This window comes from Panthera pardus, unplaced genomic scaffold, assembly GCF_024362965.1.
Source record: "Panthera pardus isolate Hobbes unplaced genomic scaffold, ASM2436296v1 HiC_scaffold_24, whole genome shotgun sequence".
NCBI lineage: Eukaryota > Metazoa > Chordata > Mammalia > Carnivora > Felidae > Panthera > Panthera pardus.
In genome coordinates, this window is record NW_026526810.1 from 136,932,408 (window position 1) to 136,952,510 (window position 20,103).

The 20,103-nt window shown below is 41.6% G+C and overlaps 1 protein-coding gene across 11 annotated transcripts in view; it reads left to right on the top strand.

Moving 5' to 3' along the window:
* MARK3 (microtubule affinity regulating kinase 3) overlaps positions 1-20,103 on the top strand; it is a 112,420-nt gene that overhangs the window by 51,594 nt on the left and 40,723 nt on the right. For 9 of the 11 annotated variants that reach the window (XM_019434150.2, XM_053889862.1, XM_053889861.1 and 6 more), the window contains one exon: positions 18,733-18,781. The exons of 1 other annotated variant lie outside the window; for it this stretch is intronic. In XM_019434150.2, coding sequence (XP_019289695.1) covers positions 18,733-18,781 — 49 coding nt within the window. Of the gene's footprint in view, positions 1-16,905; positions 16,994-18,732; positions 18,782-20,103 lie in introns of all 11 variants that reach the window. One more of the 11 variants, XM_053889868.1, reaches the window with a different exon arrangement.

The following is a 20,103-nucleotide window of genomic DNA, read 5'->3' on the forward strand; positions in this document are numbered from 1 at the left end:
TCTCCCTGCCCCTCTCCCGCTTGCTCGTGTGTTTTCTCTCTCTCCCTCTCCCTCTCCCTCTCCCTCTCCCTCTCCCTCTCCCTCTCCCTCTCCCTCTCCCTCTCCCTCTCCCTCTCCCTGTCTCTGTCTCTGTCTCTGTCTCTTGCTTGCAAAAGAGATAAATAAACTTTAAAAAAAATGTAGGAAAATACAGCTTCCATGTTGTCACTCCTTTAGGGGGAACTTTTTTTTTTTTTAATTTACCGAGTTAGTTAGCATATAGTGCAACAATGATTTCAGGAGTAGATTCCTTAGTGCCCCTTACCCATTTAGCCCATCCCCCCTCCCACAACCCCTCCAGTAACCCTCTGTTTGCTCTCCATATTTAAGAGTCTCTTATATTTTTGTTCCCCTCTCTGTTTTTATATTATTTTTGCTTCCCTTTCCTTATGTTCATCTGTTTTGTATCTTAAAGTTCTCATATATATGAGTGAACTCATATGATATTTGTCTTTCTCTGACGAATTTTACTTAGCATAATACCCTCTAGTTCCATCCACGAAGTTGCAAAGGAGGAACTTTTTAATTTATTGCCAGCCTTATTTATGCTTTGGCAGGAAATAATGCAGCTTGATATTTAAAGTAGATTGTGAATTAAGAATATATGATTTATTTTTATAAATTATACCAATTATAATTATACAAATGTACCCATGGTTCATTATGTTATTTTAGAAAAGTCACTCAAGAGCAAAATATTTTAAATAGGTTAAACTTAGAGCATAACATGGACCCATTTACAGAAAATTGAAAATTGGGCACAAATTAGGCCTTTGGGAAAGAATCATAACAGTAACAGTAGCAGCCAGAATCACAACCCCATACTGTTTGTCATGTGCCGGATACTATTCCAAGCCTCCCACATATCCAGCTCCTTTAACTGGGTGGGTACCAGAGTCCCAGGAAGGTCACGTCACCTAGACCTGGTCATTGCTAGAGCCAGGCTAGGGCCAGCTATCATGCTCCAGAGATCAGATTTTTAATGACTGTGCACACCACCTACATCACACATTGCCTGTTTCTCACGTCAGACCCGTGACATAGCTATTTTTATCTATATTTTACAGATGAGCAGGCTGAAGTTTTCTAACATTCTGTAGCTTATTCAGTCATCCAATGAGGAAGCAACTGCACTGGTGTTAGAACCTAAAGCTCTAACTTCAGATAGTCTTTTTCCACCATGTCCCTTTGGAAGGAATCAGGCCCAGCACCTTCCATATGGGAAGGACAGCAAAGGAGCATACTGAAGTTCAGCTTGCATACAGTAGATGCCCAATGAAATCTGTTCTTTATTAATTACCAAATTTATTTTAACAATGAGTTAATATTTTCTCATAGTACCCTGATTCCAGGAATCTTGACCACCAGAACCTGGGGTTTTGGGAGTAGGAGAATCTTTGTCTTAGAAATATATAATCCTAAAAATCCACATTGCTGCTGCTCTTATTTTAAATTTTTAAAAACTGCTTAATTTTATTAACCAGCTAAATCTAAGCAATTATTTAAAATTCAGTTAATTTTCATTAAATGCTTTACACAAGGAAATGTTAGATGTCGGGCACCTGGGTTGGGTGGCTCAGTTGGTTAACTGCCAACTTGAGCCCAGGTCATGATCTCATGGTTTGTGAGTTTGAGCCCCACTTTTGAAGCTCTCTGCTGTCAACACGGAGGTTGGTTTGGATCCTCTGTCTCCTCCTCTCTCTGCCTCTCTCTCTCTCTGCCTGCCTCTCTCTCTCTCTCTCTCTCTCTCTCTCTCTCTCTCTCTCTCTCAAAAATAAATAAACATTAAAAAAAGAAGAAAAAGGGTGCCTGGGTGGCTTAGTCAGTTAAGCATCCTTAAGCATCCAACTTCGGCTCAGTGAGTTTGAGCCCTGTGTCGGGCTCTGTGCTGACCGCTCAGAGCCTGAACCCTGCTTAGGAGCCTGTGTCTCCTTCTCTCCCTGCCTCTCCCCACCTCATGCTCTGTCTGTCTGTCTGTCTCTCTCTCTCAAAAATCAATGAACATTAAATTTTTTTAAAGAAAAAAATAATGTTAGATGTTTACAGTGTAAACATTATAGGAAGTGAACACCCTTTTACCTCAAGAAACAGATCATCGTCAGTACCTATAAATCATTCCCACTGTGGCCCTCTCAAACTTACTCCTCTTTATCTTTTCTCACCTACCAGGTAACCACTGACAAGAATTTTTGTGTCATTTTCTTGGTTGTCTTTATAATTTTGCCATATGTGGATTCCCTCATCAAAATAGTTGTAAAGGTTTTATTTTTTTATCTTTTCCAAAGTGTTGTAAAGTTTTAAAATACTATATAAATGTAATCACATTTTATGTATCTTTCTATTTGCTTTCTTTTGTCCAAATTGTGTTCCATGTTGAAATATTTAACTCACAATCACTTTCTCTACTGTGCTTATTTTCATGATTATATAGAATTATTTTACATGCATACACCATGAATTATATATCCATTCTCTGATTCAGAGACATTTGAGTTGCTCTTAGCTATTTGTAATAACAAATACTGTTGCTATGAGTTGTCCTGGTATACTTGTGCGACAGTTTCTTAATGATAAATACATCTCCAGCGGTAGAATTATTGGTTCACAGGGTCTGTTTATTGGAGCTGGCCAGATGGTTTCCAGAGCAGTTGTTTAATTGGCATTCCCACCAGTAACATATAGGAGACAGTACAAGTAACATCACATCCTCATCAAAATCTGAATTTGTCTGATTTTTAAATTCTTGCCAATCTGGTGGATATAAAAATAACATTTCTGAAGAAGTCTTATATCTTTTCATATTGTTACTAGTTTTTGTTTCTTCTGTGAAGTGCCTCTTTGCATCTTTCATTCAGTTTCAAGTGGAATTTTTTCTTAATCATTTTAGGAGATTATTCTGGATACTAACATACATGGCAGATGTCTTCCTCCAGTTATCTTTCTATTGTCTTGATGTTGTCTTTTGATGAAAAGCAGAGGTTCTTAATTTTAATGCACCTGAACTGATCACTCTTAAAAGGTTTGTGGGTTTTGTGTCTTTTTTAAGAAATTCTTTCAGGGGCTCCTGGGTGGCTCAGTTGGTTGAGCATCCAACTCCTGGTTTTGGCTCAGGTCATGATCTGTGTGCTGACAGCGTGGAGCCTGCTTGGGATTCTGTCTCCCTCTCTGCCCACCCCCCCACTCACGTGCACATTCTCAGTCAGTCTCTCTCTCTCTCTCTCTCTCTCTCTCTCTCAAAAATAAATTAAAAAAGAAATTCTTCCATACCTGCGACCATAAAGGTATTTCTCTATTGTCTTAAAGTTTTTATAATCTCTAATCCGTCTGGAAGTTGTGTGTATTGTGGCGTAGGGATCCAATTTCGTGTTTTTTGGTATGTGCTTCAACTTACCCCCTAGTGCCTCCTCTCCCTACTGATGTGCAGTGCAGTTTCCATGCCTGCACACACCTGGTACACACACTCTTTGTTCTTCTGAAGTGGTTACTCTGGGTCGCTTAGCAATTGTTGTTGTAAAGGCAGTTGTTTTAAATTTATTTTCATATTTTTAATATTATTAGTTTAGTGGCACATAATAAATAGAGCCCCAAAATACCTGAGAGGTAAAATCTGAGCTATAAATTAACAGGAACACATGAGTGACAAAGGAGACTTACGTCTCTCAGGCCATGCATAACACATTAAGTAGGAGAAAAAAGATACAGATCTCAGTATATTGGCCTATATTATAACTTTGTGGAGTTTTTTTAACGCACCCATTTCTTAGGATATGTTATAACTATGTGCCAGGAAATTATTGTAATAGCTGTCAAAATCTATGATGACTACAAGGTGAGTGATTTCTTCAGAGTTGCGCGATACATAACTTGCACAACTGTAAGCAGTGCTTCTGTTAATATGATTAATAAGCCTAATAGATCTTTCCAGCCTACATTTTCTCTCTCTCTCTCTTTTTTTTTTTTAAATTTTAAATAGGCTCCATGAGCAACGTGGGGCTTGAACTCATGACCCAGAGATCAGGAGTCACGTGTTCTACCAACTGAGCCAGCCAGGCAACCCTGCAGACTACATTTTCTGAATGAAGAGCAGTAAAAATAGAAACCAATAAAAATAGAAATAAACAAAAGTACAAACGTGGAACTTAAAACACAGAATTCATAGGTCATTTATTAAAATGCAAACCAAAATTGGAATATATCTGGACGTATTAACACTAATAAACTACATATCAGAACCTAAAGAATACTGTTTTTGATGCTCAAGAAAATTTGTAGCTTTATTTTTTTGTTTTTATTTAAAAAAAAATTTTTTTTTAACATTTATTTATTTTTGAGACAGAGAGCATGAACAGGGGAGGGTCAGAGAGAGAGGGAGACACAGAATCTGAAACAGGCTCCAGGCTCTGAGCGGTCAGCACAGAGCCCGACGCGGGGCTCGAACCCACGGACCGCGAGATCATGACCTGAGCTGAAGTCGGCCGCTTAACTGACTGAGCCACCCAGGCGCCCCAAAAATTTGTAGCTTTAAACACTTTATTAAACAAGAAAGAATGACTATGAATACATTAAATATTAAACTAAGAAGAGGGAACAAAATCTTGGGAAGTATTAATAATAACGTAAGGAACTAATAAAGGCAGGAATTCACGAATTTGAGAAACAGAAGAAAAGAGAAATCTAAAGCTTTGGTTTTTGTTGTTGTTTTTGAGGGGGGATGAAAAGGGAGGCAATAAAAAAGATAAACCACCTCGTTACCTTAGGGAACTTAGTGGGGGAAAGGGAGAGAAAATATCAAGTATGGAATGAAGGGCATGGAAAAGACTAGATAGAGAAGAATTAAAATTATTATAAGGGAACCTTTTGTGCAAATAAATTAGAACCAACCTAAGAAATGGATAGTGTTCTAGGAAAACATAAGTTACCAAAATTAACTCTAGGAAAGAATCTATCTGCACCGGTAACTATAGAAGTAATTGAGAAAGTGGTAAAAAGGCCAGATGCACGCCTCAAATTGCCAAACCCAGGATTTCATGCTTGACTTCTTTCAAACCTTCAGTGAATAGATAGTACCATTTCTCTCCAGCTATTTCAGAACTTAAGAAAGAAGGGGAACTTCCTAACTTTTTTTTTTTTTTAAACTTTTGAGAGAGAGCACAAGTGATCACGGGGCAAAGAGGGAGAAAGAGAGAATCCCATGAGGGACAGAGACAGGGGAAGGGAGAGAGAAAGAAGGAGAGAGAGATCCCGCCGGGGCAGAGAGAGTGTGGAGCCTGAAGTGGGGCTCAGGCTCACCCAATGCAGGGCTCAGACTCACAAACTGAGATCATGACCTGAACCGAAGTCAGATACTTAACTGACTGTGCCACCCAGGGGCCCTGGAAATTACTAATTCTTTTCTCACATTTAGAAACACTATCAAAATGCATTGGAAAAAGGGAAGAAAACTACAGTTCAATATCACATGTATTCAAAAACCAGAAATTAAAAGTATTAGCATATAGGACTTAGAATTAAACATTAGTATATTTATCTTTGCTCCCTCCCCCCATTTACTAAATAGTGGTGAAGGAATTAAAAAAAGAAGTGACAGAATAGAAGACTAGCTGACAAAGAATTGAACCTAGTTTTGCCAGATGGCATGCGCCCATGTGTGTGTTGTGTGTGTGTGTGTGATGTTTAATAGATTAGCAACCCAGACTGAGCTGAAACCAAGCCCCTACAAGCAGGAGTTAAGGGTGGAGGTAGATAGAGACTGGTAGCAAAAAGAATCATGCTGAGTCATGCCACAGGATTCAGAACGCTGAGAAATAAGTTCTAACTCCTTTTGTGGGTGGAGTTACAAGTAGAACTGGAAACGGAAAGATTGGCCGAAAACTTGTGCAGGGGCCCTATGCCACCTTTTGCAGCCTGCCCAGTTAGGCATCTTCCCCTTCTCTGCCCTTGTAGATAGTGGGCAGTTTTCTGAAGAGGGTGAATCTAAGAGCTTCTAGACTGGGGACCCCATACCTCAAACAGGGGCCCACCCTCTTTGCTCACTTCCCAGAACTTTGTTAGCCCCTTGTATATTGCCTGAAAAGGAAATAGGAGATTTCTTTTCTGGAAAAATTGACTTCAAGAAAATATAGATATGGGGCACCTGGACGGCTCATTCTGTTAAGCATCTGATTCTTGATTTTGGCTCAGGTCATGATCTCAAGGCTTGTGGTTTAGAGCCCTGCATTGGGCTCTGTGCTGATAGTGCCGAGCCTGCTTGGGATTGTCTCTCTCTGTGTCTCTCTGCCCCTACCCCCCCCTTAAAAAAAAGAAAAAGAAAAAGAAAGAAAAGAAAATACAGATACAGACATTTGAGTATTTTCTACTGAAGCTCTTTAATCTCTGCCCAGTCATCTTGTGGTCCAGCCCTCATATACATAACACTTAGTCCAGAGTTTTGGGGCTCTCTCTCTCTCTCTCTCTCTCTCTCTCTTTTTTTTTTTAACGTTTATTTATTTTTGAGAGAGAGAGAGAGCACGGAGAAGGAGCAGAAAGAGAGAGGGAGACAGAATCCAAACCAGGCTCCAAGCTGTCAGCACAGCACTCAAACTCACGAACTGTGAGATCACAACCTGAGCCTACGTCAGATGCTTAACCGACTGAGCCACCCAGGCACTCGCCCCTCTTTTTAATGTTTATTTATTTATCTTTGAGAGAATTTTTGAGAGGTGCCTCTCTTAAATATGGAAATATAGAAGGACAACCAGAAATCTCCAGATACTTGAGAATAACCAGAGACTAAAACAAACAGAAATGAAAAAGAAAAACTGGAAGAGTAAACTAGACTACTTAAAAGAAATGAAAAACTATAATTTGTGTTTTCAAAGATTTGAAAGAGAAAGACAGTACAATAACAATCATTATATTTGTGAAAGAACATGATGCATTGAAAAAGGACCATTGAGGAAGGGTAATTTATGGTATTGGGAAGGAAGTCAATAAAAGGGTTGGAAAATAAAGTCAAAGAAATTTCTCAAAAGGTAACAAAAATTCAAAGACTTTGAGAATGGAGGAAGATATGGTATAAAATTGAAGTATCTGGGAGTACCTGGGGGGCTCAGTCGGTTGAGTGTCCGACTTCGGCTCAGGTCACGATCTCACAGCTTGTAGGTTCAAGCCCCGTGTCGGCCTCTATGCTGACAGCTCAGAGCCTGGAGCCTGCTTCTGCTTCTGTGTCTCCCTCTTTCTCTGCCCCAACCCACTTGCATTCTGTCTTTGTCTCTCTCAAAAAATAAACATTAAAAAAAAATTTTTTTAAATTGAAGTATCTATCCAGGAGGTGTAGTTTGTGATAAAGAGGAGTGATAAAAAGAACTGACGATAGGAGAGGAAGTTATCAAGGAATGGCAAAAGGTAGTTTCCCAGAACCGTGTAATCTGAACTTCCAGATTGAGAGGCTTGGTGCCCAGTGCAAAATGACTAAAGGCCCACAGTATATCTAATGAATGCTAATGCAGCACAGATATTAAATCTCTGGTACCATTAAGATTTAAATACATCAAGGTTAAGGAGAATGAAGAGGAAAAATTAGGTCACAAACAGAATTGTACCAAAATGGCATCACACTATTCTGCATTGTTGTGAGCTGGAAGATAATGGAGTGAGGCCTTTAAAATTCTGAGCGAACTGGATATTCACAGGCAAAGATTGAAATTGGACCCCTATCTTACACCACTGACAAAAATTAATTCAAAGTGGATGAAGAACTTAAACGGAAGACCTGAACCATAAAGCTCCTGGAAGAAAACATAGGGAAAAGCTCTTGGACGTTAGCTTTGGCAGTGATTTTTTGGACATGACACCAAAAGCACAAGCAACAAAAGCAAAAATCAACTAGTGGAGAAGTTCAGGAAAAGAAACAGTCAACAAAATGAAAAGGGGGAACCCACAGAATGGGAGAAAATATTTGCAAACCATATATCTGGTAAAGAATTAATATCTAAAATAGATAAGGAACTTCTGCAATTCAATAGTAAAAACAAAAAACCCGAATGATCTGATTAAAATGGGCAAAAACCTACCTTTTTTCAATGAAGACATTGGAATAGCCAGTAAGTCCATGAAAAGGTGCTCAACCTCACTCATCATCAGGAAAATGCAAACCAAAACCACAATGAGATCTTTCTCACCTTATATCTGTTAGAGTGGCTGTTACCAGAAAGGGATAAATGCTGGCCGGGTTGTGGAGAAGTAGCGACCCTTGGGCACTCTTCATTGGTGGAATGCAAACTGTTGCAGCTGCTGTGGAAAACAGTATGAAGAGTCTTCAAACCATTAACAGGACAGCTGCCTTATGATCTCGCAGTCTCCCTTCTGGGTGCACATCCATAGGAAATGAAGTCACTGTCTCAAAGAGATATCTGACCTTCACTAGCCAAAACATTAACATACAAAACGATGGATAAAGAAGATGTGAGATTACACACACACACACACACACACACACACTCATGCAGGAATATCAATCAGCCACAAAAAAGGAAATCTTGCTATTTGAGGCAACGTGGATGGATCTCAAGGGCATTATGTTAAGTTAAACAAGTGAGATGGAAAAAGACAAATATTGTATGTTCTCACTTCTATGTAGAATCTTAAAAAACCGAACTCCTAGAAGCAGAGAGTAGGCAGTGGGGGGTGGGGGAAATGGGGAGAGGTGGCTACAAAGGATACAACTTCCCGTTATGGGGCGCCTGGATGGCTCAGTCAGTGAAGCATCCGACTCTCGGTTTCAGCTCAGGTGGTGATCTCTCAGTTTCGTGAGTTCAAGCCCCGAGTTGGACTCTGCACGGACGGTGTGGAGCCTGCTTGGGATTCTCTCTCTCTCTCTCTCTCTCTCTCTCTCTCCCTCTCTCCCTCTCTCCCTCTCTCCCTCTCTCCCTCTCTCCCTCTCTCCCTCTCTCCCTCTCTCCCTCTCTCTCCCCCTCCCTCTCTCCCTCTCTCTCCCCCTCCCTCTCTCCCTCTCTCTCCCCCTCCCTCTCTCTCTCCCTCCCTCCCTCCCTCTCTCTCTCTCTCTCTCTCTCTGCCCCACCCCTACTTGCGCTGTCTCTGTCTCTCTCAAAATGAAAAAAAAAAAAAAAAACTTCCCCGGTTCTAAAGATGGTTAGTGTCCAGGGATCTCACGTACAGCACGGTGTTTGGCGTTAACAATACTGTGTTGTATGTTCGACACTGCTGTGGACGTAGCACCACCATGACAACAACGAAATGGTAATTATGTGAGGCGAAGGGTGTGTTAACTGACTTCATTTTGGTAAGGATTTCACAAAATATAGGTGTTTCAGATTGTTACATTTTATACCTTAAACTTTCACTGTGTCACATGTTAATTATATGTCATTGAAGCTGAGGGGGCATCTAGTGGCTCAGTCTGTTAAGTGTCCGATTCTTGATCTCTGCTCAGGTCATGATCTCCCAGTTCGTGAAATCAGTCCCCAAGTCAGGCTCCACACTGAGCATGGAGTCTGCTTGGGATTCTCTCTCTCCCCCTCTCTCTCTCTGCCCCTCCCCTGCCCAAGCTCTGTCTCTGTCTCTCAAAATAAATAAACATCTTTTCAAAAAACACCTTTTAAAGTTGAGGGGAAATTTTTCTGAGAGAAAAATCTAATCTATTGGGTTTTTTTAAATGTTTTTTTTTGAGAGGGGGAGAGAGAGACAGTGTGAGCAGGGGAGGGGCAGAGAGAGAGGGAGACACAGACTCCCAACCAGGCTCCAGGCTCTGAGCTCCAAACTGTCAGCACAGAGCCTGACACGGGGCTCGAACTCATGAACTAGGAGATCATGACCTGAGCCGAAGCTGGATGCTTAATGGACTGAGCCACCCAGGAGCCCCAAGAAAAATCTAATATATAATTCTTTACCCAGCCAAACTGTCAATCACATGTGAAGACAGAATCAAATATTCTGGGGCATGCAAGGTCTTAAAATTAACCATTTACTTACCCTCACTTGGGAACTATTGGTGGGATATATTTCACCACAACAAGAGAGAATACCAAGAAAGAGACAAGTGTAGGATCCAGAACAGGAAATCCAACAGAGTGGGCCTTGAGAACAGGGCAGAGGCCTTCAAAATATGAATATCTATAAGGAAAAAAATTACTTAACTGTGAAAGTATTTTGAAAGATTTATACCTCTGTCACAGAGTTTAAGGGTGAATTAGTAAAGTGAGGGATACATAGAAAACTTAAGTAAACAGGGACACCTGGATGGCTCAGTTGGTTCAGCATCTGACCTGATTCGGCTCAGGTCATGATCTCATGGTTCATGGGATTGAGTTCTGCATTGGACTTCATGCTGATGGCATGGAGCCTGCTTGGGATTCTCTCTCTCCCTCTCTTTCTCTCAAAATTATTTATTTAACAAACTTAAAAAAACTTAAGTGAACAAAATTACCAAGGAAGTTATTGGCTCCAAGGAAACCAAAAATAAATAAAAAAGATGGAAATGCATTCCATCCACGTAAATATTTATATAACGTAAACAATGATTTAGCCAAATGCTATCATAACTGATTAGGAAGAAGGAGGGAAGGGACATACCGTGGGGAAGGACATAAGAGAGTGAAGTCTTCACTGCCCATATTAAGAAATCAGTAAAGGGGCACCTAGCTGGCTCAAACAGTTGAGCATCTAACTCTTGACCTCAGATCAGGTCTTGATCTCAAGGTCATGAGTTCAGGCCCCACATTGAGTTCCACACTGGGTATGTAGCCTACTTAAATTCAGTAGATAATGGGGTTGGGGAGGGGCTAAACAAATCCGTGAACAGCAGTGCAAGCAGGCTATTTAGAAGTAAGGCAGCAAATGGCCAGAGTTGAAAATGCTCGCTATAGTAGGTAGCTACAAGAAAACGTCTAAAATGGAAAATTAAGGAAGCATTACATTCTGGCTTTTTAGAAATAAGTAGGTAAACAGTAGGTGAAATAGCTAAAAAAGTTGAAAGGATTGCTTCTGGGAACTTCACAGAGAAGAGAGGCAAACAGAAGAGGGCAGGGATGAGTTTGGATAAGTAACCAACAGTGCCTGCCTTGGCAGACACAGGTCTTACTTCCTTAACTCCATAAAAGGTCATACAAATCAGCGAACAGGAGTATATAATCTGTGGAAAATAATCGAAAGATATACTTAAGTAATTAATAGGACAGATGGTCAGTATTCAAGTAAAAATGTTCAACATCCTGTAGATACCATTTTCTCATCACTCAGATCTGCAAAAAAAACTAGTGATGCATAGTGTTGGCAAGAGTGTAGAGAAATAGGAAACCGCATATTGTTGCCAATAGTGTAATATATTTCAATCTAGTAATATAGCACTAACAAAGCTTTAAAGGCATGCATGCCCTTTGGGGGTGTCTGGCTGGTAGAACATGTGACTCTTGATCTTGAGGTTTTGAGTTTGAGCCCCACGCTGGGTTGTAGAGATTACTTTAAAAAATAAAATCTTAAAAAAAAAAGTGTGTATGCCCTTTGGCCCCCATTCGCTTTCTAAGACTCTACCTTGCCAGTACATTTGCATAAGTGTACAAGAATGTATATACAATAGTCCCCTCTTATCCAAGAGGGGCATGTTCCAAGACTCCCTATCTGAAACTATGGATAGTACCAAACCTGCATATACTACGTTTTTCCTATACACACACACACCTGTGATAAAGTTGAATTTACAAATTAGGCATAGTAAGAGTAGCAATAATGACTAATAATAAAGTAGAATAATAACAATGTACTGTAGTAAAGTTCTATGAATGTGGTCTCTCTCAAAACATCTTACTGTACTGTACTTCCCCTTCTTCTCTTGTGATGATGTGAGATAATAAAATGCCTAGTGATGAGGTGAAGTGAGGTGAGTGATGTAGGCATATGACAGCGTTCAGCTACTCCCGACCTTTTAACTATACATCAGAAGGAGCATCATCTGCTTTTGGACTGAGGTTGATCATAGGGAACTGAAACTGCAGATAAGGTCGAGGGGCGGGGCACTACTGCACAAGGATGTTCAGTTTAATGTTATAATGGCATAAATTTATTAGTAACCTACATGACGTCAGTAAAATCCTAGTTAAATGCATTGTAACACACCCAGACGTGTCATATCCCCACATCTCTAGACATCTCTTCTTGGGTAGGAGAGGTCATTGCTTTTGGCTAGTGTTGTTAGATGGTCTTTAATAATGCTGCTAATTACCTTATTTCCCTATCATCTGTTAACTTTCCTATTCTGTTCTTTATTTCAAGACATTTAATGTCAGGGTGGTTCTCAGAGCAACTGGAATCTCTGCCTGTCTTAAATTTTGCCTTATGGCACTGGCTGTCACATTTACTTGACTTCAGAGACTCTCCCTAGAAGACTCGCTTGCCTTTCATCCACCAGCAGCCTCCCACCCACATGGTGAGAAGGAATAGGATTTGCTCTTCTTGTTACCAGAGATCAAAACACAGCAATTTCCAGCTACCTTGTCTTTTTTAAGAATTCCCCTTTTAGCCAAAACAAAAAACAAAAAGCTTTGTTCATTCTCAACCTTTTTTCTTAAAAATCAGATTAATTGAGGGAAGGGAGATTAAATACAGTTATGTGATTCAAAGTTCAAGGACAGAAAAAAGTATAGAAGGAATGGTCTTCATTCAGCCCTTGACTTCCAGTCACCCTGATCCTGCTCCTGGGACAACCAGTAGCATCAGTTTCTGTTTGTCCTTCCAGAGATATTCCGTGTACAGAAAAGCGAAGACCTGTATTTTTCCTTTTTCACACCAATGCATTTTCTTCACAATTCCTTCTTCATTAAACTCTGTAGGTTTTTGCCAGCCTCTCTCCCTTGGTTTTATCTGAGAGGGGCTTTGATTTATCCTTTCATTGAGCAAAGCTGCAGGGAGCAGCGTAGTAAAACAGAGGAACAGAGATTCCTGCACAGTGAAGAGGAAGAGCAGGTATATCACGTTTCCGTCTTTCCTTCCTAAAGCACCCTCGAGATGCCCCAGGACCTGGTATGCTGTTGGTCAATAGATTCCCGCCCCCGCGTGTAGGTCTGTGGTAGGCATTAGACCCCGGTGTCCGGATCTCATGATCTCTGGCTGCCTTGTCTGAGTCTCTGTTGTGGACCCCAGCTCTTTCCTCTTTGAAATGTTTGCTTTTCGGTGTCTCTGTCTTTTCATTCTGCACAATTAGGCAGTGTTGCGTCCTTCCAAGGATGTCATCTCTATGCTGGTAATTCTACAGAGTTTATCTCTAGCCCAGAATTTTTTCCTGAGGTCCGGACACACATACTATGCTGTTTTCACTGGCCTCCAGCACCCCTCGCACTGCTTGTCCGAAACCAGCTCAGTCTGCCCTGCTGTGCTGTGGCTCAGACCATCACATCTTCTCTGTCTCAGAGTGGCACCCGAGGTGTCAGCGTCCCCTTGGCTTCTGTCTCCTTTACCCTCTGGATGTTTCTTGACTGTGTCTCCTTCTCTTTATCCAAGACTGCTAATAATTACTCGTGAATCTTAGATTTACAATATGGCTGTTTTCTATTAAAGAAGAGGGTGGTCATTATGTTTGCTTCATGATTTCTACCACCTAAGTTGTCGTTCAGCCTGTCACTCAGCTGCCATGAAAAGCACAGGCCGTCCACGTTACAGCCTGTTCCTCCTGTCTTGTACCTGTGTATCTGGAGAGGCGAGCCTTGACCCCAGTTTTATATGACCCCTTCCTCCCCACCCTTCATGCTCTTTTTTTATGTTCTCACTTCATTTTACATTACTTGGTAAATTGTCTTTTTCCAAAGATCATTTCTGGGCATCCCAAGTCCTGGCTGTTGGGACATTTCTTTACTCTCTGGTACTGTATATTTGGTGTCCTTGGTATTCTGATCACCAGGATCCTGAATTTTTGCCTTCGAACATGTTTGTTCTCCTCCTGGGTGACCAGTTCCTAGAGGACATGGAGATGTTAGGAGGATGCAGATTGGTCACTTTATCCATTTCAGTGGTTTTTTCATTTTGTTTTTTTTTACAGCTAGCCTCTGCATAAGATTGAAAAGGAATGGGCGCCTGGGTGGCGCAGTCGGTTAAGCGTCCGACTTCAGCCAGGTCACGATCTCGCGGTCCGTGAGTTCGAGCCCCGCATCAGGCTCTGGGCTGATGGCTCGGAGCCTGGAGCCTGTTTCTGATTCTGTGTCTCCCTCTCTCTGCCCCTCCCCCGTTCATGCTCTGTCTCTCTCTGTCCCAAAAATAAATAAAAAACGTTGAAAAAAAAAAAAATTTAAAAAAAAAAAAAAGATTGAAAAGGAATATAGAGAAATAAGGCAAATTAATATGGTAGAAACGGGTGATTTCTCTTCAAGTGTCCTTTTATAATAAAACTTTTTTTTCTTTCTATAATCTATTTTTTATAATTTACATCCAAGTTAGTTAGCACATGGTGCAATAATGATTTCAGGAGTAGATTTCAGTGATTCATCCCCTATGTATAACTCCCAGTGCTCATCCCAACGAGTGTCTTCCTCAATGCCCTTTACCCATGTAGCCCATCCCCCCACCTTTCCAGCAACCCTCTGTTTGTTCTCTGTGTTTAGGAGTCTCTTCTGTTTTGTCCCCCTCCTTGTTTTTATATTATTTTTGCTTCCCTTCCCTTATGTTCATTTGTTTTGTATCTTAAAGTCCTCATATGAGTGAAGTCATATATTTGTCTTTTTCTGACTAATTTCGCTTAGCATAATGCCCTCTAGTTCCATCCACGTAGTTGCAAATGGCAAGATTTCAGTATAATAACAAAACTTTTTTTTTTTTAATTTTTTTTTCAACATTTATTTATTTATTTTTGGGACAGAGAGAGACAGAGCATGAACGGGGGAGGGACAGAGAGAGAGGGAGACACAGAATCGGAAACAGGCTCCAGGCTCTGAGCCATCAGCCCAGAGCCTGACGCGGGGCTCGAACTCACGGACCTCGAGATCGTGACCTGGCTGAAGTCGGACGCTTAACCGACTGCGCCACCCAGGCGCCCCAATAACAAAACTTTTAAAAGAATGCTGTACTACCCATCCCTCCGTCAGGCCCCATTCACCTTTTCTCTGGGTTTCACAGCGCTTCCCTCGGCATACCCTCTGCTGTAAGTCATGGGTTGTCTGTAGTAGATTAGTCGTCTACTGCTCTCTAACAAATCACTCCAACACTTAGCAACTTAAATGAAGCCATTTGTTATCTCACAGTTTCTTCGAGTCTTGTGTTAGGGAGTGACTTAAGGGGGTAGTTCTGTCCCAGGGGCTCCCGGGGAGTTTTGGTAGGAGCCACAGCTACAGGCATCTCCAGACTTGACTGGGGCTCGCAGCTCTGCTTCCAGAGGAGCCCTCTCACCTGGCTTTGTCTAGGGGCTGCATTTCCTCACAGGCCGTGGGCATGAGGCCTCAGTACCTTGCCATCTGGGTCTGTCCATCGGAGGGTTTAACGTCCTTGTGACACACAAGCAAGTGATCTGTGAGACCTGGAGGGTGCCATGTGCCTTTCAGGACCTGGTCAATCTCTGAATGCCCCCCACCATCACTTCTGCCTTACTCAGTTCATTCAAAGCAGGTCACTAAGTATACCCCTCACTCAAAGGCAAGGATATTACATTCTATCTTTTGCAGGGAGGATTATCAAAGAATTTGTGGACACCACAAATTTTAGAATTAAAAAATAAATCTTTAAAAAAAGAATTTTAAAACCACCATACCTAGGATGCTTGTTGAAAGAAAGATTCTCAGGGCGCCTGGGTAGCTCAGTCGGTTGAGCATCCAACTCTTGGTTTCAGCTCAGGCCATGATCCCAGGATCCTGGGATCGAGCCCCACGTCAGACTCCATGCCCACTCAAGATTCATATTCTCTCTCTCTCTCTCTCTCTCTCTCTCTCTCTCTCTCTCTCTCTCTCTCTCTCTCTCAAAAAGGGTGGGGGGCACCTGGGTGGCTCAGGGTTGAGTGTCCAACTCTTGGTTTTGGCTCAGATCATGATCTCAGTGAGTTTGAGGCTCTGAGCCTGCTTGGTTGGGATTCTCTCTCTTCCTCTCTCTCTGTCTGTCCCTCCCCTGCTCACTCACACTTTCTCTGTCTCAAAAATAACGTTAAAAAAAATGTTTGTTTAAGTACGATTCTCGGTCCCATTTCTGATCTAGCGAGAGGTAGGGCCCAGGGACCTGCAGTTTGCATATCCTTATGATTCTGATGCAGGTGACCTGAAAACCATACTCGGAAATGCACTGTTCTGCCAGATGGATCCTTTGGTCTTCCTTAAATAGTCTTTTTTTTTAATTTTTTTTTCAAGTTTTATTTATTTTTGAGAGAGAGCATGAGTTGGGGAGAGGCAGAGAGAGAGGGAGACACAGAATCCAAAGCAGGCTCCAGGCTCCGAGCTGTCAGCACAGAGCCCGATACGGGGCTCAAACTCACAGACCATCAGATCATGACCCAAGCTGAAGTCAGACGCTCAACCCACTGAGCCACCCAGGCACCCCCTTAAATAGTCTTAATTGGTCACGCCATATCTTTCCTCATGTGTCCAAAGCACACTGAGCTCATTTTCTGCTGTAGACCTCTTGTTAAGTCCTGCACAAGTCTGGTTACTAAAGTGAGCTCTTGCCTCCCTTGGGCTCCTGGAATACTGCATCATCTTTTCCTGCTCCTTGGCCCTGAGTACTTTGTTTCAGTGCTGCACTGCCAGTAGGGATTTAAAACTGATCACCTTCATTTGACCTGCCCTCCTGCCAGCAGAACTATGAAACCACACTGCTTGGTGGTCAGTACGTGTGCCAGAGGAGTGCTGTGTGCCAGGCTTGGTCTCAAGTACAGTAGTGAAAGGACACTGACGTGCCCCCTCCCCACAGGTCCACCAAAAGTGTGTCCTTACACTTGAAAGACATTGTAATGAGGAAGCAAACAGACCGCTATGATGTAAAACAAAGATCTTCTCAGGTGAGGTTTACAGAGGATCTGCCTGAGACTTCAAGGACAGAAAGAAGAGACTCTAAGGAAGGAAGGAGCTTTGTATGCTCTCCTACCTGAGAGGAGTCACAGGAGTTGGGGTGGCTGGAGCTGAGGTGGGAGGAGCAAGCCTGGGTTTCATTCGAAATGCAGTGTCCTAACTTGTTTTGGCTTTGTATCTAACTTGGAGCTCTTCTAACTTAGCAGTTGTGGAAATAACTGGGAGTTTCAGATTATATGCTACAAATTCAACTATAGTGGATTGGAAAACAGGGTTTCTATGTTGGCTTGACAGAGGGAAACTACAAACTCAAGCCTGAGTGGTAGTCAGGGTAGTTACTTCTCATCTAAGAACATAAAATGTGAGAATGACCACAGCAGCAACAGGAGAGATTTGTGTTGGAGAGAAAAGTGCCTTTAGAGATGACCCAGCCTTCAGGAAAGGAATCTTACTCTTCTGACCCCGTGTTTTTAGGCTCTGAGCTCGGTTTATAGGTCAGATACATCCATGCCCATCTCCATGCTCTTAGCTGTTAGGTGCCGATTCAATTCTAGATTAGATGTGGTGGGCAGGGCAAGTGCGGTAAGACCCCTGTGATTTCTCCCCAGATTCCTTTCCACATAGTCAGCTGCTCCTCCTTCCCAAATTCTGCTCAGCCCATGCCTCTCATAGGTTATGGATACTGGGTGTTGGGAGACCTGGTTCTAGTAGCCCAGTTCCCTACAGAAAGAGAGCAGGACCTTCGGAGATCTTTTCCTCCCCTTTCCTGGTTTCCACCTGTTTGCAAGAGGGTGGAATAAGATGGTCTCTAGAATTGTTACTTTCTGAGATCTTCTGATACTAGCCGAGGCCGTACCCTGTGCCCCTCTTCTGAATTTACAGCACATGTGTATACGACAGGTTAATATTTCTCCTTATTCTTTGTGATGGCTGGACAGCTCTCGGCTTGCCTGGGTGGTTTTTGTTATGGCATCTGCTGGGTTCACTTGTATGGCAGCATTCGGTTGACAAGTTGATGGGGCTGTCCTCTGTTGGAACAGTGGCTCTTTTCCTACATACAGCCTTTCATCCTTAAAGAGGCTGGACTGGCCTCTTCATTTCATGCCAACATCATTCCAAGAGAACAAGCCCTGATATTCAGCCGCTTATCCAGCCTTTTCTTCAAATTTGGTACTGTCCCATAGGCCAGAGCCAGAGCAGGTCACACAGCCCACACAAAAGTGTGAACATGTGAGACAGGGCTCAGTAGGATCATTAGTGTCACAGTCTGCCACAACTTCCATGCTAAATTACCTGCCTTCTCCAACAAGGATTTCCCAGAGTGGTTTTGTTCAAAGTCTTCTTGTAGAATTACTTGGAATTATCAGTCGACTACACTTGTGATGTAGTTCTTTGGGACTGTACATGTGTGGATTTGCAATATCTGCCCCTGGGTAGATACTGAATCAGACTAAGTTTCATCACAGACTGTTCTTGCCTAAATGGTCTCATGCGTTCAGGATAGCAAAATATAATGCAGATTGTCATATCATCCTCCTCTGGGACTTCTGCTTTTTCAGGAGATAAAACTGAAGCATTTATAGCTACCCTGGACTCTCATACTAGTGTTAGATGTGGACTGTTGAACGTTAGCAATGGATCAGTTATCTAAGAGATTTAAATTTGTACTACAACAGTGGAATAGAATGTTTAATAACCTGTGTTGGGGGATTATGTGTTTGTTTTTTAGCTCTTCAGAGAAGTAAGAATAATGAAGATTTTAAATCATCCAAACATAGGTACTTTCTGCTTTCTTAAATACTTTTGGGTCTAAATGCATTCCATTTTGTGTCTAAACATATGTCCCAGGAGTGGTAGGAGATTCCTTCCTTCCTCCCAGCCCAGGTACACTTTTCGTAAAATCTGTGTTTATACAAATTTTTGATCATTTGTATTAAGTTTTTGAAATTGCTGAAGACATCAAAAGCTTAGGTATTAAACACTTGAATTTAAAACTTAATGCAGTAGAAACATCTGTAATCAGATTATAATTTTCTAATTTTTAGTGCATATTAGAACATAACGTAATTTTATTTCATAGAGAAGGGAATTATAAGTCAGAGTTAAGGTTTCAAAGGTATAACAGTTTTTGCCATGGCATTGTTCTTAAGAAATTATTTGTATATTGAGTTGTATTTTTAAAAATACAGGTTACCTGCTATTTAATGGAATTTTGATAGGAATTGTTCTGTTCAGTACAAATTTGTGTTATGTGCCCTTTGTGTGCATAGCTTTGTGCTAGGTGGGATGAGGTGGGAGTGAAAAAGGTAGAGAGGCGCCTGGCTGGTTCAGTCAGTAGAGCACACAGCTCTTGATCTTGGAGTCATGGGTTCAGGCCCCATGTTGGGTGTAGAGCTTACTTAAAAATAAGTGAGTGAGTAAGGATGAGGAAGGGCTGTGGTCCTGCTCTCATCATAATTGTTGGAACAAGGCAAACGTATGCAAATTACTTAGTATTTTGTATATACATCTCAATGAAAGCTTGATCCCACATATAACATAATAGAGCTCTTTTAAAATAATAGTTTTTTTTGCACAATGCTGTCTCCTACAATCTAAAAATATTATTTCAAGAGTGAAATAGCTGTTAAGACAGCCACTTGACAGCCAACTTAATATCAAAATCAGTTCTAGGAAGTAGAAGGGATGATATTTGATGCTAAGGATACCCTTTCAAGAATTCTTTTTTTTTTTTTTTTTTTTAATTTACATCCAAGTTAGTTAGCATATAGTGCAATAATGATTTTAGAAGTAGAATACAGCGATTCATCCCCTACGTATAACACCCAGTGCTCATCGCAACAAATGTCCTCCTTTAATGCCCCTTGCCCATCTAGCCTGTCCCCCCACCCAGGACCCCTCCAGCAACCCTCAGTTTGTTCTTTATATTTAAGAGTCTCTTATGTATCGTCCCCCTCCCTGTTTTTACATTACTTTTGCTTCCCTTCCCTTCTGTTCATCTGTTTTGTATCTTAAATCCCACGTATGAGTGGGAGTGATATTTGTCTTTAATTTCACTTAGTATAATACCCTCTAGTTCTGCCCATGTTGTTGCGACCCT